Source organism: Gracilinanus agilis, chromosome 2 (assembly GCF_016433145.1).
Source record: "Gracilinanus agilis isolate LMUSP501 chromosome 2, AgileGrace, whole genome shotgun sequence".
Taxonomy (NCBI): domain Eukaryota; kingdom Metazoa; phylum Chordata; class Mammalia; order Didelphimorphia; family Didelphidae; genus Gracilinanus; species Gracilinanus agilis.
In genome coordinates this window covers 335,383,363-335,405,437 of record NC_058131.1, presented here as the reverse complement: position 1 = coordinate 335,405,437, position 22,075 = coordinate 335,383,363, and the positions used below count along the sequence as shown (strand labels likewise).

Genomic DNA, 22,075 nt, shown 5'->3' with positions numbered 1-22,075 from the left:
AAGTCTCTTAACCTTCATTGCCTAGCCCTTACCCATCTTCTGCCTAGCAACCAATACATAATGCTGGTTCCAAGATGAAAGGCAAGGGTTTAAAAAAAGGGGGTATGTCTCATTCTGCATCTTGGCCCTTCCTCTCTCTGTTAGAAGGTTAACAGCAACCTTCATCCCATCAGACCTCTGGAATCGGGACAGATCATTGCAGTGACCAATTCTGAAGTCTTTCAGAGTATTTTGCATTGAGTGGAGTTGGTTTAGCACAAATTGTTCTGGTTATGCTCACTTCTCTCTGCATCAGTTTACACAAATCTCTTCAGGTTTCTCTGAAACCATCTCTTTATTTCCTCCAGCACAATAGTAGTCCATTCCATTCATAGATCACAATTTGTTCAGTCACTCCCCAAATGACGGACACACCTTTACCTTCCAATTCTTTGCCACTATAAAAATCGCTGCTAGAAATGTTTCTGGACATTCAGGACCTTTTCCTCTTTCTCTGATCTCTGAGCTTTCAGCCTAGAAGTGACAGTATCATTGGGTTAAAGGGTATGCACAGTTTAGTCACTTTTTGGGCAGAGTTCCAAATTGCAATCCAGAATGACTGCACCGGTTCATACCTTCACCAACAGTGTATCAATGCTTCACTCTTATTCTGAGTACAAAGTCTCTTTCCTGAGCCATTTGGTTCTCCTTTCTGATTAAGAGTGAATTCTGTTACTTGGAAGCAGCTCCATTGTCAGTTTGGAACTGTCCTTTATTTATGCTTTACTTTATGCCCAGCCACTGGCAGAGGGAGAAGTCATTGGCCAAATGAAGACCCTGAAGGGAAAAAGGGCAGTGGGAGGCTGACCAGTGGCAAGAACCCCTTCTCTAGCAACCCTCCACAGTATCTCCTGAAAACCAAGTTCTGCTCTCCTTTTCACACTGCCATGCATGTGAATTCACTGGATAAATACTTATTGATTTAAGAACAGGTCAAGAAAGAATACAAACTCTTCAGGAAGTTAAAACCACTCCCTAGTGTATACATGGTAAAATTAAGGCCCTGAGAGGGAGATACCTGGCCCCAGCAAGTCTTTGGCTGAGCCGGAATTCAAAGAGTCTGGCAGGATTCTAACCAACCCTAGGAGTCCCATAGAGTCATGGATATGAGGCAGAGGCTTTGAGTAGGGGGCGTATCCCAAAGCCAGATCTCAGTTTCCTCATCTCTCAAATGAGGATAATCATACATACACTTATGTTGGAGAAAAAAACTCCAGGATGACATGATCACAGCCTTGAAACATTTGAAAGAAGCCCCCTCTCATGTGGGACATGGAATGGGAACAAGGGAAAGTTGGGATGTGGAGTGTGGCTTGGAAGGGGGATGAATGAGGGAGATTTTAGCTTCACATAAGGGAAAATTTACTAATTAAAGGAGTGCTCATCTCCAGAGTTCTTTAAGCTGAGACTGGATGACTACTTAGAAGGAATATTGTAGGAAGGATTCCTACCTAGGTACAGGTGGGACGAGGTGATTTCTGCAGTCTCATGTAGCTGTGATTTTGTTGTTGTTGTTGTTATTCTGGATCATGGGAGTCAGAGACAAGGGCTTTGAGAACCTGCAGCTTACAGTGACCACCTCCTTGCCCCTTTCTCTCCTCCAGTCCCCTCCATATAGCTCTGGGAGTTATGACTCCATCAAGACAGAGGTCAGCGGCTGCCCTGAGGACCTGACTGTGGGCCGTCCTCCCACAGCCGACGACGACGATGACGACCATGATGACCATGAGGACAACGATAAAATGAATGACTCGGAGGGGATGGACCCTGAGCGCCTCAAGGCCTTCAACGTAAGCTCAGGCCCCAAGGCCCTCACTCTCATGGCCTTCCCCCCCCCCCCAACCTGGATCCTGGCCCTCACCCTGCTGACCTGGTTCCTAGTTCTCACCCGCCTTTCCTACCTCTCTCCCTGGTTTGCCTTCTCTCATGCCCACTCTCCCTGTCAACCTGCCTTCAGCTCTCCCTGTCTCCACTCCACTCAGATGTTCGTGCGCCTTTTTGTTGATGAGAACTTGGACCGGATGGTGCCCATCTCCAAGCAACCCAAGGAGAAGATACAGGCCATTATAGAGTCCTGCAGCCGCCAGTTTCCTGAGTTCCAGGAGCGAGCCCGCAAACGCATCCGCACTTACCTCAAATCCTGCCGTCGGATGAAGAAGAATGGCATGGAAATGGTAAGACCCTTCTTGGCTCCCCCTCTGCCTTTCATCGACCTCTATGTCTTCCCTTTTTTCTGTTTGTTCGTTTTTATATCCTTACTTTCTACCTTTTTTTATTTTCAAAAGAATTCTATCAAATATTCAAAATAAAATTATTTCCAATATCGAATAAAGTGTTTGAAAAAATATCAAAGAAGAAGCTAAATCCTTATTTCCTATCTTAATTGCAAGTTTAAGACAGAAGTGCAAGGGCTGGGCCTTTGTGGTTAAGTGACTTGCCTGAGGCCCATAGATAGGAAGTATCCGAGATCATACTTGAATCCAAGTCCCTGCAACTCCAGGCCTGGCACTCTATCCACTGTGCCATCTAGCTGCCCCCTTTCTGTTTGTTTCTAACCCTAAACCAATCACTTCCTGTCTTCTTCTCTCCCCTTTGGACCTTCTGCTCTTTCCTTGAGAGAGATGCTGTGTTTTTGACATATTTTTAGAGCAAAACAACAGTCACAAAATCAAGTTGGTGGACCCCAGGTGATCTGCAGTAGGGGAAGCATTGTCTTCATTTAGAGATGAGGAAACTCATAGATGAACTTTGATGTGATTTGGTACAGTGGAGACAGTGCTGGCTCGGGAGCCAGGGACCTTGGGCTCTAGTTCCACCTCTTAGGACTGCTTATCCCTAAGATCTTTCCCTCTCTTGGTCTCCTTTTGCTTCTCCTTAAAATAGTGGGGTTAAATGACCTCTACAGCCCATGAAGCACACTGGCTTCCCCAAGTACAACTTGGTGAATAATGAATGTGCAGATGCTTAAACAGAGTTTTCCTGATTCCAGTGCTAGCCCCCCACCGTAGAGGCTTTTCTTATAGATGGCAGTGGGCATACAGCAAGGAGATTGGGGTTCCAGGCTTGGTAGAACATTATCTAGCTGTGGGAGCTGGGCACATTGTCTTCTCCCAGAACCTCAGTTTACACCTTATATCTATATTACAGGGATGTCATAACTAAGAGGCTTTGTCAATTATAGAAATGTGTTAGTACTATTAATGTTTCATTTTTCCCCTCTCATACTTTCTCTTAAATGTAACTCCTGCATCTCCCACCTTCACTCCCTTTTCCTTCTCCAGACATTATTTTATTGCCAAAGGTTGTCTTCCCTAAGCTAGACCTTTATTCCCCATCAAAGATGGAAGACTAGTAATGTTCCTTCCTGATACTCTGTTTTTTAGGTCTTCAGATACAGCCAAGAGATTTCATCCCAGGGCTCTGGCCCTCATGTCAGGGTGCCAGCATCGAATTGCGAGGATTTCAGTCATTTAGTTTCTCTGAATCTTTTTTTTTTATCTGTTAAAAACAAACAAACGAATACCAGTTTAGCTTAGACTAGATGATTCCTCAGGTCCCTGCTAGCATTTTAACATCTTTTGGTCTGTTTTCTAAGAGTGCTTCTGTTGCTGACATCCCAGGAGGCTGGCAGCATCCTAAACTGCCCTCTCTTTCCTAGACCAGACCCACTCCTCCCCACCTGACCTCAGCCATGGCTGAAAACATCCTGGCAGCCGCATGCGAGAGCGAAACGAGAAAAGCAGCCAAGAGGATGCGACTGGAGATCTACCAGACATCCCAGGTAGGGAGTCAGTCCTGGTAGCTCCCCCTTCCTGCTTACCCTGTGGAGCCAGAAGGCAGGACACAGGTATCATCCAAACTAGAGGGGCCAGTAGCCCAAGGGCCTGGGCCAGCTGAGAGTCTGTATTGGTTAGGTGATGAGAGAATGAAGAAGGGGGAGTGGAAAGCCAATGGCATGAAGGAGCTGGGGTGGGAAGAAGAGGTAAATACTCTAGTATGAAAGAAAAAATAGCAACAACATGCTGAGTCCTGGTGCCCTGTGAAGAGGATTCAGCAGGCCCAGGACCTGTGATTTAATAATAGTAATAATAATTGCTCCCCTTTTGCAGAGCACCAACAGCTCACCAGAGTCCTTCCATGACCCACCTCTGGGAGTCAAGGAGTGAAGTTAGTCTTTTTATCCTCATTTCACAGATAGGGGTAATGAAGGGACCAGAGGCTAGGAAGAGGGAAATATTCTTTTTGAGGTTGCCAAGGGCTCCTCCTTTTCCTCTCTGCAACTAATAAAACTGTTTGGTCCCCTTATGTAGGATGAGCCGATCGCTCTTGACAAGCAGCACTCCAGGGACTCCGCAGCCATCACCCATTCGACCTACTCACTGCCAGCTTCCTCCTATGCCCAGGATCCCGTCTACATCAATGGCAGCCTGAACTACAGCTACCGCTACGGGGCTTTGAGCAGCAGCCTGCAGCCCCCAGCTTCCCTCCAGACAGCAAATCACAGTAACGGTGAGGCTTGGGCAAGGGTAATTCGGATCAATTCTTGTGACTCAGAGACTGTCAGAATTGAAAGAGATGCTAGAGATCATTCAGTCTAAATGTTTTATTTTACAGATGGAGAAACTGAGGCTCAGGGAGGGGAAGTGACTTGTCTAGTGGAGTTGGCAGAGCTGGGATTGATTCAATTCAACCAACATTTAATTAAACATCTGCTCTGTGCCAGGCACTATTCTAGAGCTAGGTTGATAGTTTTAGCATTCGGGCTGCTAGTGTTACCCTGTTTTACAAAGGGCAACCTTGAGCTTCAAAAAGAAGTGACTTGCTCAAGGTGGCAAGGCTAGTAAGGGGAAGACAGGCTCCCAGGTGACCTGAACCTGGAGTAATTAATTTATCTTTTCTAAGCCTTGATTTTCTCATTTCTTAACTGTGCTTACACTCTGTTCCAAGCACCCAAGAGGACTGTAGGAAAAAATGTTTGGCAAATCCTAAAGTGATAGAGAAATGGGAGTTTGTGTACCATTATGCCTACTTTACAGATGGAGAAACTGAGGCTCACGGAAGGAAAAGGAGTTGCCAAAAGTGGCCCAGCAGTCTCTTCTCCTTCCCCACCCCAGAAGAGGCAACAAAAAAAGAACCTGGGGCTAGAAAGCAGAATACCTGTAGAGTCCTCTTTCTCTGCCCCCAACTCTGGGTGCCTTGAGTAAACCATTTCCTCTTCTGGGCTTTGGTTTTTCTTCAAAAAATATGAGAGGGTTGGAATGGAGGGTTTCTAAGGTCCTTTCTAGCCCAGCCATCCTGTGTTTCTATAGCTTTCTGCCCTCTCCCTCTTCTGAGAAGCTCCTGCTTCCAGGAGCATCCACAGTTAGACTGTTCTGTGTCAGGCATGTCCTCCGTGCCCCGCAATGAGAAGGAAATGCAAAACCTGGAAGACATTCAGGGGAGCAGAAGAGGGCAAGACCCCACCATCTTTTAGGCCAACACAGAACACCCTTGAGTTCTCTCAGCCAGTGGTAGAAACAAGTGGGACAACTTCGTGCAACATCCTCATCCAGTCTGGCTTCCTACCTCTGTTTTACTTAGCTCAATGAGCATTTGTCAAGAGCCTCTTGGGTGCAAAGGTGAAAGTCATCCTTCCCCGATGCCTTGGCCAGGTGCAGGGGTGACCCTCAGAGGCTCCCTGAGGCTATACCAGCACAGCAGGAGCTCAGAAAGTTTCTCCACTAAGGAGAGGACCCAGCTGTGCTCAGGGAGGCTGCAGGTTGATGCTACGTCAGTGGAGGGAGCTCCATCACAGATGAAACTGGATTCTTGAGGCATGGATACAGGAATCGGGTGGAGGCCCTGAGGAAGACACAGATCCCCAGCAGCCACTTAACGTAGCATGGGAGTTGCAGGGACACAAATGATGGCCATACAGTGAGTACTCTGATGGAAGAGTGAATGGCAGAAGTGCAGTGGATTGGAACATGGGAAGGAATCTGAGGCTGGAGAGCTTCTTGAAGGAGGTGATGGAGGCAACACCTGTATTGGGTCTTGAAGGATGGGGCAGATTTTCTCAGGTGTATGTACCTACTCTAGGGAAATGGGAAGCCCACTCTAGTCCCGGAGGATATCTTCTCCCATTTTTTATAATAGGATATCCTGGAAATATCCAGGAGAGGGTCAGGGAGCTGGACTCACAGGAAGAGGCTCCTTTGCTCTCTTTAGGTGTTGCAGAGTTCCTGTGGTCCTCCTATCCTCTTCCTCCCCAGCCTTCACTTTGGCCCGGTAGTTCCCAAAGTCCTGATTTCATTGCAGGGGGATCAGGGAGGGGATTTTGAGGGAGCTCCTGAGGCCCTATTGTTCTTTCTCATGCCTCCAGACTCCACTCAAAATTTATAGTTGCTTCCAGCATGAAAAACACCAGAATACAAAGAAAAATGTCTTCATCAGAGGGGCCAGATTTTCACCTTGCTTTCCAGAGCCATGGCACAAGAGTGTTAAATACCAATGAGAACAACCACGGGTGGGAGTTTAAAGATTGGTCAGCCTGTGCTTCCCAAGTTAGCCCTTTCCTTTCTTGGGTTTCTATTAAGTGCTGCCACATCCTGTTCTAAGCATGAATCAGAGAATTTAGAGCAGAAAGGACCCTTGGACCAAAACATTAAAGTGTACCGTCAAAGCTTGAAGGCTCCTTAAAGACTACCTATCTAACAGTTTTTAACTTGGGCTCCATGAACTTTTAATATTTTAATATCTGCATTTCAATATAATTGGTTTCCTTTGTAATCTGATAAGCACTTAAAAGCAGGATTCCAAGAAGGGCCCCATAGGCTTTACCATGTGGCCCAAGGAGCCTAGGACACAAAAAGATTTAAGAATTGTGACCTAGTTAAGTTTCTGTGTTTTATAGATGAGGAAACTGAACCCTGGAGAGATTATGTGACTTAGCCAGAGTCACAAAAGAGATCACTGACAGGATTTGATTCTAGGTCTTTTGACAACAAATCCATTGCTTTTCACTCTACACCATAGCTAACTTCAATGTGTACATGTGTACATGCACACACATGTACACAAACATATCATGGAGTATCACATCACCTATGAGAGCCATAGAGCAAAAAATGAAATCTGTTGTTTTTGGAGGCCCCAGGAGGTATTAGCTCACATAGGCCAATTAGAACAAAGCAACTTGCCCATAATTCACCCTTAAGAAATTATTTCTTCCCTGCCTATCAATGAGACTAAGGTAAGGCCAAACTCTTGTAAGGACCCTTTGGATATGGCTTGTATTTTCTTCTTCTCATGCTATAAGATAGAAAGAGGTCTGAACTAGGAATCCAGAATTTTTGGTCCTGCCTCAGCCACTGATTCACTCTATGAGAGTCTGGGTAATTCACCTCCCCTCTCTGGACTGAAGTTTTATCATCTTGTTAAACAAAGGAAGCCCCCACCTGGCCTGGGTCCCTTCCACTGTTGCTAATCCCTTTGTCTTGTTGGCTCTCTTCCCGTGGTCATTGGAGTCCATCTATAAGTGCCCTCTGATTTCCAGCCAGTAACAATCTTAATCCTCTTTTGAAAGGGCTCCCTTCACCCCAGCCCGACTGGATCACATTGATTGCAGAGTCAGATCCAGGTTCCCCATCCCTATTAACGCCTGTGTCTCCTCAGTCCTTTCCAAAGGAAGTGTAGCTTAGGGAATAGTGCCACTTGCATGGCCTTCCACAGACTTAGCTCCTTGGGACAGGCTTGGCCCCAAGGCTTAGCTCTAGCAATGAGTGATAGCTCCAAGGCTTTAGCGCCTACTTTTGATTCATGCTTTTAGATGGTTAATGAGGAGGGCAGAGGCTGCCATCACCTGTTTTCATACTCTCTCACAACAACATTTTACAAGTAGAGGAGGAATCCTAGAGGCCATGATTTTCTCGGTATGAGGAGACAGCTCACCTCCCTATCATCTTTCAGGAGTTCCTACGAACAATAAAATCCACCGCCTAGTGGTTGTCCCTTCATATTTGGCAGGTCTGGCCCTTGGATATCCATCCTTGAAGCCTTCCTAGCTCGATAGAACTCTCCAGGGCTTACATTCCATTGTCATCCTTCCAGATTCCAAGATCACCTCACTTCCTCTGCTAGTTAACTTCCTCTGAGAGCTTTACAAAGCTCTTTTCCTTACAACTAGTCTGGGAGGTAGGGAAGGCAATGATGTTCTTCATCCATTCCTGTTTCACAACAAAGGGAGGCTCTTTCCTCACCTCACATTTGTCCGAAGAGCCACAATAAAGGGGCCACGCCAGAACTCGTCTGGGGCTTCTTCTATGACATTAAGGGCTCCCGCTGGTTGTTTTTTATCCTTACTATATTATATTCTTACTATTCATACTTCTGTTACTCAAACTATTATTATAGCGATACCATACCCTTCTTCTAAGATGATAATCATTTCATAGAGTAATGGGAAAAGGGCCTAGTTCTTCCCAGACAACTAGGAGCACCTAAGAATCAGAAGACTTGGATCCTAGGTCTGACCAGTAACTTAGTTAGGGTCATTTTTTTCCATTGGGTATCAGTTTTCTCTTTTATAAAATGGGAACAATGGACCAGTTGATCTCTTAGCTCTCTTCCAGCTTTAATATTTTCTGATTCTAGCCAGTATATTATTGGCGATATCATATTGGAGGATAATAGAGTAGAGCTAGAAGATACTCTACAGATCATCTAGTTGAATCCCCTTATTTTACAGAGAAAAGAAGGGAGGGCTTCCAAGATCACTCAAGTTGACGGAAAAGCTGGGGATCCTCAAACTGCCATAACATGTGCCCTTGTAAACATCTGCCGTCCCTGCTTTACAATTATTGGGAGGAGACAAGAAAGTGGTTTTGAGGGTTGTAGTTTTTCTGTCATTTCAGTCACATTCCAACTCTTCAAGATCCCGTTTGGAGTTTTTTTTGGCAGAAATACTCAAATGGTTTGCCATTTCCTTCTCCATCTGATTTTACAAATGAGGAAACTGAGGCAAACAGGGTTAAATTACTTGCCTAGGTTCACACAGCTAAGAAGTGTCTGAGGCTGGATTTTAACTCGAGTCCTCCTGACTTTAGGCCCAGCACTCTATCCATCGCACCCTGACACTGCCCCTGGTTTGAGGGTAGGCAAATATAATTGCATCCAGATCAGGGATAGAACTGGTCTCTCACAGCACTTCTTAAAAATGAAGCCATTTGTGTCAGGCTTCCATTCTTCCACCTCACTTCTTATTTCTCATTCCCCCAATGTCATCGCCCACTATCTCTTCCTTCACGCCAGTTTCTGATGAGTTTTCTGTCCTTGCCAAGGCCAGCCTCTCTAGATGAGCCCTTGGTCCTATTCATGGACATCTCCCCCAGAAAATTAACCCCATTAACATTCCCTCTCTAATCTGTACTTTCTGCCAGTAATTTCATCCCGTTGTTTACAAACACCCCTACATTTCTCCCAGCCTTAAAAAACACTCATTAGATTCTCTCCTCCTAAATCTCTCCTCTTTTCAGCTAAACTTGAAAAAAGCCGCCTACTCTTGTTTTCACTCACTCTGCCAAACCCTCTACCATGTGGCTTCTGACCTCATCATGCAACCCAAACTGCTGTCTCCAGAGTTCTCAATGATTTCTCACTTGCCAAATCTGATGGCCTTTTCTCAGAGTGTGACCGCCTTTATTTCTCTGCAGCATTTGCACTGTTGACCCCTGTCACCCTCCCTCTTTCCTGGTCCTTCTCCTGCCTGTCTGGCCACACCACTCTCCTTAGTTGAATCTCTCAAAGCTCTCTCCTAGTTCTTTCCCCTCTATACTATCTCACTTGGTAATCTCACCAGTTCCCAGGAACGGTTTATCTCTATCTATGCAGAGAATTTGCAGATCCATTTGTGCAGCCCTGATCTCTTTCCAGATTTCCAGTCCCGCCTTTTGGACTATTTCAAATTGGCTTTGTCCTGTCATCGTCTCAAACTCACCCTGTCCAAAACAGAACTCTTCATCTTTTCCTCCTCTCTTACAAACTGCTCCATTACTGTCAAGGGCACCACTATCCTTCCAGTCAAAGAGGTTCGCCAACCTCTGTTTTATTCTCATTCCATATATGCAATTGGCTGCTACATCCTATTTCTTTCCCCGCATATCTCTCATCCATATCTTCTTCTCTCCACTCCCCCATTGACCACTCTGATTCTCAAAAACCTTTGAAGAGGAACCACAGCCTGAAAGGAGAGAACGCATTATGAGAACCTGCCTCCCCGCTCAAGTCTCTCTAGTCCATCAGCCATGTACATTGCTGCTCAAGCAATTTCCCAAAGATACCTTTTGCCATGTGTGATCTTCTGCCTACCTGCTCCCACTCAGTAAACTCCAGTGGTTCCCTCTTACCTCTAGGATTATTTCCCTGCTCTTCTTCCCACATAATGCTCCATCTCTGTGCCTTTGCACTGGCTGATCCTAATCGCTGAAACATTCTTTATCCTCAGCTCCCCCTTTCAGAGTCTCTTCTTTCAAGATTTAGCTCCAGCTACAGTACCTTCCTCTCAAAGACTACCTTATATCTACTTTGTATGTAGCTTGTATGGACCTATTTTTATACTCGGCTCTCCCATTAGAGTTGAAACTCCTTGAGGAGATTTGGTTTGGGTAGTAATATCGATGGCTTGGAGCTATTGACTTCACTTCTAACATTGGCATCTGTTTGGAGGAAATCCTTCTAGATCAGAGGTCCATGCAGAGATTCAGGATGATCTGTGAACTGGAATGGGAGCAAAATTACATGTTTATTTTCATAGCCGCTATCTGAAATTGAGCATTTCTTTTTGCTATTTAAACGTTATTCTGAAAAGGGGTCTATAGGCTTTATTTGACTTCCAAAAGGGGACAATTGCATACACACACATACATACACACACACACACACACACACACACACACGAAGGTTAAGAATCCCTGTTCTGGATGGAATCTATAATTCTTCTTCCACTGTGGATAGCAGAGCTGCCTTCTTCTTTTCTCCACCAGTGGAGATATATGTCACTGAGCAATATGGACGTCTAGTGGTAGTCCAAACATAGCCAATCCCACTGCTTAGAGCCGACTCAGGACTTCAGAATGGGAAAGGACACCGTGCCACCATGCTCACTGAAAGAGAAAGGAAGAATAGCTGATACTTACTCTGTTCTTCCCACAACCCTGAGAAGGAAGTATTCTCATTCCTATTCTACAGGTTCAGCCCAGAAAGTTGAAATGTCTTTATTCAAAGAGACTGATCCCAGGCCCTTACCCCAGACTGATTTATTTACTTATCCAAGACAAGGACAAATTCTATTGGAGGATATTACATGATCTTTTTTGAGGAGAGGTGTGTTTATTTTTCTCTTCTGTCATCTTTCTCAATTGCTTATTAATTTTTTCAAAGAACATTGAATTTTGAATTAGTAAGCTTATGTCTGACTTACCTGGTGATCTTGGATAAATCACTTATCCTCTTTTAACCTCGGTTTACTTGTTTGCAAAATTGAGATACTGGGGGACAGCTAGGTGGCTCAGTAGACTAAGAGCCAGGCCTGGAGATGAGAAGTCCTGGGTTCAAATGTAGCCTCAGCCACTTCCTAGCTGTGTGACCCTGGGTGAGTCACAACCTCAATTGCCTAGTCTTTACCACTCTTCTGCCTTGGAACCAACATACAGTACAGATTCTAAGACAGAAGGTATGGGTTTAAAAAATAAAACAAAAAAAAAATGGAGATACTGCCAACACTTCAACAGAAGGTTGTTTTGAGAATAAAATTAGATAATGTAGATAACAGGTCTGATAAACTTTAAAGTACTATAAGAACATAAGCTATTATTATTCCTATATATTCTAGTTGATTAAAGTAGGATTTATTCCTTTGGCTCTCCTGCTGCTTTCTTATTCATAGATTTTTATGAGTTCTCTCCTTTCTGGCTATGGTTCCTTTTCAAAGGTTACCATTATCCTCAAGTAATTTCTTTTTTTAAAAACATAGACTCTTACCTTCCATCTTAGAATTTATATTGTACTATAGATTTGATACTAAGTAACCATTCTAAGGCAAAAGAGCAGTAAGGGCTTGGCAATTAGGATTAAGTGGCTTACCCAGGGTCACACATCTAGGAAGTGTCTGAGGTCAGGTTTGAACCACTCTGACCTTCCTGTTTCCAGGCCTGGCTCTCTATCCACTGAGCCACTTAGCTCCCCCCAAATACATTTTCTTACTAAAATTCAGGGCTATTCCAAACCCTCTGTTCTTACACATTTTTAGACCTAAAAGCTCTAGTTTCTTATTCTTCAAGGGAAGCACTCCTGTCCCCTGCCTTTCCCCTCATTCATTCATTCATTTATTGAGCACTCAGTGAGTGTAAGAACTTGGGCTGTGGAAGAGCTTGATAAAGTTGGCGAGGTGTAAGACATAATTATAATGTAAAGTAAAATGTGTTAAGTAGACCAGACTTTAGGGAGATTTCAAAAAATTCAGGGCAGGGGAAGAGTAGCAGGACCCCAGGGGAACCGGAGGTTCTCCCTTGCTCCATAGATCTCATCTGTTGCCAAGCCTTCCTTCCCAATAGCTCTCAGATCTGTCCCTTTCTTTTCACTCACAGCCTCTAGCCTGGTGCAGACTCCCCCCCCCCCAACCCCTCACTCCTGGTCTTTTTATAAAGGTCATCTTACTTGGATTTTTCTCATTCATAAACATTTATTTTCTCTCTCTCCCACCTTCCCCCACCTGAGGGGAAAAAAACCCTCATGAGATAATGCAGACCAATCAAAATATCATAACCTAAACAACGACGTCTCTCATTTTGCTTCTTGAGACCATTGCGTCTCTTTCAGGAGGTGGTGGGCCGCAGGCTTTGGCATCGAGAATTCCTCTAATAGCATCAATGAGTCTTTGTCTTCAATAGTTGTGCATTTTTTACACTGTTGTCATTGTATAAGATTTTCTCTTGCTTTTGCTTGCTTCATTGTATATAAGTTCATACAAGTCTTCGCAGGGTTCTCTGCCAGTCTCTTTCTTCATTTCTTATGGCATAATTCATATACCATAATTTGTTCAGCCCTTCCCTGACGAGTGGTCTCTTAATTTCTATTTCTTTGCTGACACAAAAATAAATACTTAAAATATTTTCCTACATAAAGTACCTTTTCTCTCTGATCTCTTTGTGGGGTATAGGCCAAGCAGGAGGATAGCTGGGTCAAAGGGCAGATATACACAATTTAGTCACTTTCTGAGCAGAGTTTCCAATTGCTTTCTGGAATTGCTGGACCAATTCTAATAGTTTGTAGGGATCCTCCCTCTGCCAACCTGCTAATTCCACTTGGCTTGGAATGTGACATGGTAACAGACACCTCACACCACCTCTTTTCTCTCTCTCTCTCTCTCTCTCTCCTCTCCTCTCTCTCTCCCCTCTCTCTCTCTCTCTCTCTCTCTCTCTCTCTCTCTCTCTCTCTCTCTCTCTCTCTCTCTCTTTTCTCTCTCTCTCTTTTCTCTCTCTCTCCTCTCCTCTCCTTCTCTCCCTCTCCACAAAGAAAAAAAAATCTGGCCTCTGATCCCTCTAGCACACATCCCGTCTCTGAAAATGGTAAGACATGAAAGAGATCATGGTAGTTCTCCCTGATATCAGCCTAACAGGTCATCATTGTGCCCCCAAACATCATTGTTAACATCAGTAAGGAACTATTCTTCTTCATGTCATTTTTCAGCATGCAATGGCTTATTGTGATCTCCCCTGTGGTCAGGCTGTTAGACAATTTCTGTTGGAAGAAACCTCAGAATCCCATCAGGTCCAGCCTGTATCTGAACAAGAATCTCTTTGATATATCCCTGACAAATTGTGTGGAAGCCTCTGCTTGAAAACCTGCAATGACTGGAAACTCACTACCTAACCTGGACTTGTTTGGAATCCTTTCTTTCCATTGAGCTGAAATCTGCCTAAGTAAATTCCACCTGGTGCTCCTGGTTCTGTGCCCTCGAGCCATGGAGAACAAAGCTAATCACTTGTGCTTTTTCTTCTGGAAATCTTCTCTTGGTTAGACCTTGCCAGTTCCTTGTTTGGTCTGGTTTCCAGTAACCTCATCCAATTGGTCACCTTCTTCTGGACATGTTCCAATTAGTCTTCTATTCCTCTTCCATCCTGGTAACAGAAAAATATGTGCAGGCCAAAAAAAATCCCTTTAAGGACTTGTTTTGGTTTCTTCCCCACCCCAGTAAGGCTTCCAATATTAATGAAGCTTCAACTAATAACTCACATTTCCTTGACACGATAGGTTTTGCCAGGTTCTTTATGTCCTCCCATGAAGCAGGTAATACAAGTTGGATCATCTCTACTTTATAGATATGGAAACTGATGTTTGGAGAAAGGAAGGCATTGCTTCTGGTGCTGGGTCTTCTGACTCCAAGCTTTGTGGTCTTTCTCCTCCTGTGCCATGGCACCACTTTATATGTACCAAATAGGGTCATTTTTTATAACCAAAACAAGTTGTTCAAAATAGAGTTTTGTATTTTTAAGATGGAGAATGATGAAAGGCACTAAAACTAGCCTAGGCCTAAATCTTTTCATCCTTTCTACTCAAAAATCCTCCCAGTTCATAGTTTGTTCAGGCTACGAAGATATCTTTGTAGTAATTGGCCATCCTATGAGAATATCAAAGAAGCTTGTTATTTGCTGGGGCAATCATAACTCAACAACACTATCCATTTGGATGACTCATCACTCAGCAGATTAGGGCTGAAGGCCCCAATTTAGGAATTCCATCAACATTTGTTAAGCATCCATCTTGGGTCACTGAATGGAAATGCAAAGTTTAGGAAAGAATACCCTCATGGAGTTTACAATCTTGTAGAGGGATTTTTTTTTAACCCTTTTACTTCGGTGTATTGTCTCATAGGTGGAAGATTGGTAAGGGTGGGCAATGGGGGTCAAGTGACTTGCCCAGGGTCACACAGCTGGGAAGTGGCTGAGGCCGGATTTGAACCCAGGACCTCCTGTCTCTAGGCCTGACTCTCACTCCACTGAGCTACCCAGCTGCCCGAGGGATTATTTTATTTAATTGACATCACGAAATTACAGAGCCCATTCTACCTAGTAAAAGTACAACCCAAAGGCCTAGCTGGGATAGGTTTTGGTTCATTTCTAAGGATCCATCCAATTCAGTCCAATGGGAAAGAAATGAGGATGTCTTAAAACTTAAGAAGCCCTCTCCAGCTTTAAACAGTGAGGAAGAGTAGGGAAAGCTATCTTCCTCATCCATGGTTTCTAGAGCTCCATCGCTTCTCAGCCTTTTGGCTAAGATCAAGTGTAGTATCTAGAGCTCCTTCTTTGTCAGCATAATAACTAACACCACAACAATCCTATGAGGTATCAACACTCCTATTTCCATTGTGCAAGCGACTGGAACTTAAGCTTTAAAAAAAAAAAAAAAGATCAAGTATGATCAGGATTTGAACTCAGGTCTTCTAGATTCTAAGCCCAGAGACTTGGGGTGACAGGGTAGAAGAGAAAAGAATGCACAGGGAATGCAGTAAGCCTGGTCTCAGAGTTAGAAAGCCTTTGTATGTCCCAGTTCATCAGCTTCCTCATTGTGTAACTAATTAGCAAGTCATTTCCTCTCTAGGCCTCAGTTTCCTCATCTGCAAAGGGGAGAGGAGAGGCCAGTGGCACTATTTACACTACATTCCTTGTAGGTTTATGAGGAAAGCATTTTTGCAAACCTTGAAGCACTTAATTCTTCAGAACACAAGAAAAGTTGAGGGCCACAACAAACTAAGAAGTCTGAAATAGCATATAATCCTGCTCCTGCCCCATCCTATATGATGGACCTCTGGGTGAAAGCTGTAATATGGAAGGAGAGGCTGAGGAATACGAGCCTCAACATTATTAGGTTTGCTTATTAGTAAAGGGCATTTAAATCTGCCCCATCTAGACCTCCCCTTCTCCCTCTTGTGTAGCCCAGAGGCTCTGGTTTCTCCATCTTTTAGAGAATTCCAGGTCTGGTCACTTTCCATTTCCTACTCTGGTGAGACTGAGGTCAAGCAGTGGCTTTATACATCATTGTCAGAAGGACAGGCCAGTTGAAATCTGAACATTATCTTCATCAGTAAAGTGGGGTTAATAGTCATATTCTCCACCTCTGAGCCCTGGGATGCGTGTTTTGTTTACCAGGCATTGTAGAAGTAGGAGCTGTTTTTCAGGTCTGTTTACTTTCTCTGTGACCTGTGACAATAAAAATGTGGGTCTTTTCTTCTCCTTTCTGACCTGTCGCTCTCAGTGGGTGATGCCCAAAGCTGCCTCTGAATTTCTGCCTTTGGCCCCCTGGGATCCGCAGCTCTTCTGGGGCGCTACCCACTCTGCTAAAAGATTTCTCTCCTATCCTCTGCCTCATGTCCCACTCCATAGTTAAAGATCAGTATAGGGAAAGGTGCCCCCAAAAAACTTTTGCTACAACCTAACACATATTTCAGACTCCTAAATGCCTTCCCTACCCTAGACCTGAAAAGTTGTGTCTGGAAACATTTATTTTCTGGGCGGGGGGGAAGAGGTGGAAGCAGAAATCAGTAGATTGTTGGGCTTGCTGGATGTCTTCCCCAGCCACTTGCAGATGAGGCTTAGAGTCAGGGGACCCAGGTGGGAATCTTGATATGCCATTTTCCATCTTTGCTGTAGCTCAGGTGCCTCATCTTTAAAATGACCCATGAGGTCCCTTCAGCCTTGACTTCCCAGTTCTGAGACTGTCATGCCCAGACATCTCATCTCCTCTCACTGGGACTGTCATAATGTTAGAGCTGAAAAGAATCTTCCTGCTGCCTCCTTTAATGAGAATGGGGAAGTGTGACTTATCTGAGAGGCATGATTGGAACCCAGGTCTCCTAGGGCTAAGTCCAGTACTCTTTCTCAGCATATGTTGGGCACCTCTGGCCTAGACGGTCACTCCTGCCAGGCTAACTTATGTCCTATGTCTGACTATTATGCTGTGCTTTAATAGCACAGAAGCATCCTGCAGGGCAATCATTTTAGTGTTTCTTTGAACTCTTGGACAAGTCAGGAGACCTTTTGCCAGAAGTCAAATTGGCATCATTCTTTCTCCCCACCTTCAAGGAGAGAGCTATACTTTGTCCTGAATTGCTAAGGATGGAGGCAAGATGTCAGACTTCCCTATATTATCTGCCATAGGGCAGCTAAAACATAGGAGAGCACGGCCCAGTGAAATGGAGTCAGAGCAACTGGGAAGAAGTGAGCTTGGCTGGGAACTGCATTTAGGTAGCACTGTATCCCTCATGGCGGTGATGGCCATTCTTCCTGCCTGGGCCCTTGCAGGTAGACATAAAGAATATGGTAGGTATTGAGAAGACCCCAAGGGAGAGGAGAAGCAGCCTTAGAGTTGGGTCAGTGCAGGCCCAGGGAAAGGATGCCCGAGGTAAGAGAGAAAGTATGTGGTGGAAGAGTGTGGAAGCAAGGTAACTGCAAGTGGGTCTCTTTAGCCCCAAAGCTGCTATCAGCCTTGATGGCCTCACAGATAGCTTAGGTTCAGGCTCACAAGCTCCATAACAACTTGCACTGGGGTTGGGGCCAAATTTCCCTAAATGCTAATAAAGGCCTTGTTTTAAAACACAAAACCAAAGGGGAGCTGCCCGGGTCTGGCCTGGTGAGGTCTTTCTGGCCAATGGCAATAGTACAGAGATAAAGGGTTGCTCCCTCACCAGCTCTGAAGTAACAGTATAGAGCAGAGGCCCGGGCACCCCACGCTGAAATTAGAGTACGATTCAGAAGGCCTGCTATGTGCAAGGAAGCGTGCTAGCACTCAGAACAGCACCGGCTCACTTCTGTTTCACTTTGATTGACAAATTTACTGTCCTCATAAGTCTGTGAGATGAATGTGAAGAGGCTCATTTTATAGATGAGGAAACCAAGACTCAGATTGGCTTTTCTAGCATGGTAAAGCCAGAATTTGAACTGTTATTACCCACACTATCCTATCATGACCTCTTTTGACGCTACAGCAAGAGGGACCTTTAAAGACCAAATCCATCCACCACCCCTGGTTTCACAGAGGCCCCAGGAGAGGAAGAGACTTGGCTAAGGGCAGAGAGTGAGGCAGAAGCAGATTTGAGCTCACTTTGTGCCCCAAAGGCATCTTCACTCCATAGGCATCAGTCTCCCTGGCTAACCTTGCTCCGCTGTGTCCTTCCCAGGTCCTACAGATCTCAGCATGAAAGGCGGGGCTGCCTCCACCACGACGACGACGACCACAACCACCACCACCACCTCCTCTTCCTCCTCTTCTAGCAACAGCACCAGCCGGGGCATGGCCACTGCCCAGCTCAGCCCCACGGAGATCAGCGCAGTGCGGCAGCTCATCGCCGGCTACCGAGAGTCTGCCGCCTTTCTCCTGAGGTCCGCAGATGAACTGGAAAACCTCATATTGCAGCAAAACTGACACCCCAGCGCCCGGAGAGCTCCTGTGTCACATGACAATTTCCACCCTAGAGAAAGGGGCTGCCCCCAGCTGAGGACCTGGTGTCCTCTTTCCCCTCTAGCTGGTACATTTTATTTAAAGAAAAAAAAAATGGGTGGAATGTAAAAGAGCTGTTTCTCCACACACTCCAAGCACCTGGGACTTTGGGCACAAGGACACTTTTTATTTGTTTTGAATCTCACCACACAGGTGCACTTACCTGCTTGGAAGAAGCCAAACGGGCAGCTTTGGAGGGGGTTTGAACTTTCTTGACAGGGAGCTTGGGAGCTGCGGCCGTATTTAGAATAACCTTCGTGGACCCTGACGTTAGAATCCCATCCCCAGATAATTACCTTTCAAGTCTTAGGTGAGCAGAATTGCATATTTATTGAGAAAAAACAAAATGGACCCTCTCTTCCTCCTCCTCCTCCTCTACCCTTAGTAATTTATTTTTCTGAAAATGGATTCTTTTGTGTTTGTACAGATTGCTAGTTTGTGTCTGTCTGATCAGAAGGAATTTATTCCTGTGAACTAACATTCCATATCACTACAGTGATGAGGGGTGGGCAGCAGGGCGGAGAGACAGAACAAGGCCAGCTTCTCGCAGGGCACGCCTCGTGCCACAGGGTAGAAGCTATCCTACAGCCTGGGCCTGGAGCTTCCAGCCCACCTCTCAGGCAGTGAGCCGCCATGAGGCTGAACTGCACACACTAGCTGTCGTGTTTAGACTCCTCTATGCTCTCAATCAGACCCCACTGCTGCTACAGGAACACAGTCTCCTCCAGTCAGTAACCTCAGCACGGGCACCGCCAAGTGGAAGGACCTCACACACATTTTCTATATTGCAGAGCAAACCTGACTCCAGCCCACCCCCACTCCCGTGGCAGTCCCACATCTGCGAAACCCCCATCACATGGTCACCATCTGTCTTCTACCTCACACTCCGGCGTGGGCTTTTCCCAGTATGGAATGTGCCCTGAGCCTGCTCAGAATGGCTGTTCCCCATCTTTCCCCAACTCCCTATACCTTGACTATGAAGCGAATCCAAATTGGGTATCTGAGAAATGAAGGGCAGTGAGCTTCCTGTAAGTCTAAACCAGCAAATGCCAGACACCTGAGCCCCAATCCCTCCCAGCTGCCGAGGCCAGAGAAGACAGTTAGATGACAGACAGCTCCTTCACAAAGCTCCCCTCCCACTGCCCGCCCTGCTGGGTGAGCAAAGACAAACCTTTCACAGGGGCACGAAAGGGAAAGAACCCCCAGGGGAGCGCTTCAGGCAGGTCAGGAGGAAGCCCCACTCTTTGAAGTAGGGTGTCCAGCAACTCTCTCCCCTCTGCCCAGTTGACTGGTGGATCATAAAAAGAGAAGTGAAGCAGATGCCACAGAATCTCTCCTAGGACTTTTCTGAATAGTCCTAGAAGAAACTCACAGTCCCTAGAGTGTGAAGGAAAAACTCCACAGAGCTGGCCTGGTTTCTTCCCTCCCTATAGGCACTTCCTTTTGCTCAGTGCAATACCTACCAGTGCTGCTAAAGCCAGGGACTTAGCTTAGACCTCAAAGGGCCATGGTAAGGCCTCTTGATGCAACATGTGCAGTAGCCATAAGAGCAGCAATTGCTGCCTGATGACCTGTGAGACTTCTGGCTCCTTTCTCTAGCTCAGTGATGGCCACCTCAGCCCAATGGGACTGGCTGAATGGAGCAGACATTTCCCAGCAAACAACCTTCCTTGGCTGTCATATCAAGTCCCATCCCTCCCAAACCAGCTCCTCTGCAGCCTTGGTTACTCCCTCCTACAGCGTTCTTCAAGATGGAGGCAGGCTTCCCTCAGGAAGGGAGGGAGGGAACTAAATTGGACTGTTCCTCCTTCCAGGCACAAAAACCTACGGCCTGGCTCTAGCCAGGAAGCCCCCTGGATGAGTGGCAAAGGGCAAGGGGCTACCGAAAGATGAGGAACCCACGACAATGCCTTTCAACCCCCCCCACCGAAGGTGGTCCGGTCTTCTCTCTCAAACCACGGTTCCCAGGGACAGTAGGGCTCCCACATGCCATTTTAATCACAGCAGTTCTGTCAAAATAAGCCTTCTTCTTGACTGATTTTCAGGCAGCCTAGTCCTCATCAGGGTTGAAACAGCCAAGACAGATAAACATGACAGCACAAACTTCAGTGCCCAAAGCCTCTCCCCAACCCCCTACACTTTATACACTTCCCAGACCATGCACCATTCAGAAGATCGCAGCCCTCCGCCCCACCCCCCACCCCTACACACACACACACACACACACACACTCGATATTTGAATTTGTGTAAATATTTATTTTTGTGTGTGAACAATACTACAAAGTAACCAACAGACCTTTTGCAAAATGTTATCCCAAGCAATTTGTGAAAGTCTTAATGTTAAAAAAAAAATGGCTGAGACAATCGCCGCCTTAGAATTCTTGTTATCGATTGCTTACGTTTCACCTTCTTTAGGCAGCAACCAGGCTAATCCCAGAGCTAGCAGTCTCTTGACACATTCTGACATGAGAAAGAAGACTCGGGGAGAGGTTCCCCCAGCAAGGGACTGTGCGGCATATGCTACGATTTAAAGTTGGATTTTTCTGAGTTCAAGCCATCTTAACAGATCACTTTCGGCCCTGCCTTAGCATTGTGGTGAGAGTGTAGGTTTAACAGAAAACACATGCCACTGGGAGAAGACAGGACTCTCAGGTGTAGCTGAAGGACAACAGATTCCCCATCATGTTCCCCTCACCTCCTAGGTTTAACCTGCACCTGATGGGGCAGTCAGTTTTGAAGCCCTAATAATGAATGGCAGAATCTGGAGCAGGTTATTAAGTGGAAACAGGACCCCATTTGCTAGTATAGTCACAGAAGTTTGGGTTCTTGGTTTGCCTTCCCCCCCCCCATCTAAAAGATGCAGCTTCTCCCCCCTCACCCCATACTCCTCATTGTCTCCCAAGTACCAGCATGCTTGCTCTAGCTGTAGGTCTGAAGAACATGTTCACCGTTTGCCCTGGTCTCCAATCCAACTGCAGCTCTGCTCCTTAAGGCTGGTTCTAAAGTCATGTCTCAACTGTCCTAAATTCTTGTTGGAGGGCCCAAGGGCTACCAGACTCCATTTTGGATTCTAAGAGGAAAAGGACAAATGGAAGCAGAGTACAACACTGCACCGCAAGAATGTTTGGGATAGGGCTTGGAAGACTAAGGAGGGTGAGCAGGACTTGGGACTTTGTAGAAAGGATCAAATCCATGGGGAAACCCAGGACTGTGTCTAACCCATCTGAAATTCATCTTACCTTCACACCTTGTACACATGGACTATTCAATTCCCCGAGGACAGTGTTGTAATGAGGGGGGAAAAGCGTTCTGAGGATTTCCAAACAGGTGAGCCCCGTCTATTCCAAATCCAAAGGGCCACTCACCACTCCAGGGGTGGCTGGCGGATTAACTACCAGTCCATTTTCAAAATGCTGCTTTGAACTCAGAGGGTTAATATACTTTTAATTTGTAATTTTTTGTAAAACTTTTTACAAGGTAGTGTAGTATTTCACCAGAATACCAGT

At 45.6% G+C, this 22,075-nt stretch overlaps 1 protein-coding gene and 1 pseudogene across 1 annotated transcript; both read left to right on the top strand.

The window, feature by feature from the left end:
* Positions 1 to 1,568: 1,568 nt before the first annotated feature.
* NOL4L (nucleolar protein 4 like) lies at positions 1,569 to 18,991 on the top strand. The gene is made up of 5 exons (XM_044659785.1): positions 1,569 to 1,829; positions 2,022 to 2,213; positions 3,698 to 3,820; positions 4,350 to 4,548; positions 18,248 to 18,991. The coding sequence occupies exons 1-5, from the start codon at positions 1,569 to 1,571 to the stop codon at positions 18,490 to 18,492; spliced, it is 1,020 nt and encodes a 339-aa protein (XP_044515720.1). The 3' UTR covers positions 18,493 to 18,991.
* On the top strand, positions 15,325 to 15,413 carry LOC123238564 (annotated as a pseudogene).
* Positions 18,992 to 22,075: the final 3,084 nt, after the last annotated feature.

Coding starts and splice junctions, on each gene's coding strand:
- NOL4L (XM_044659785.1), top strand. CDS start 1,569: ATGGGAGTCAGAGACAAGGGCTTTGAGAACCTGCAGCTTACAGTGACC. Junction 1,830..2,021: donor AGCGCCTCAAGGCCTTCAAC/GTAAGCTCAGGC, acceptor CACTCCACTCAG/ATGTTCGTGCGCCTTTTTGT. Junction 4,549..18,247: donor GACAGCAAATCACAGTAACG/GTGAGGCTTGGG, acceptor TGTCCTTCCCAG/GTCCTACAGATCTCAGCATG.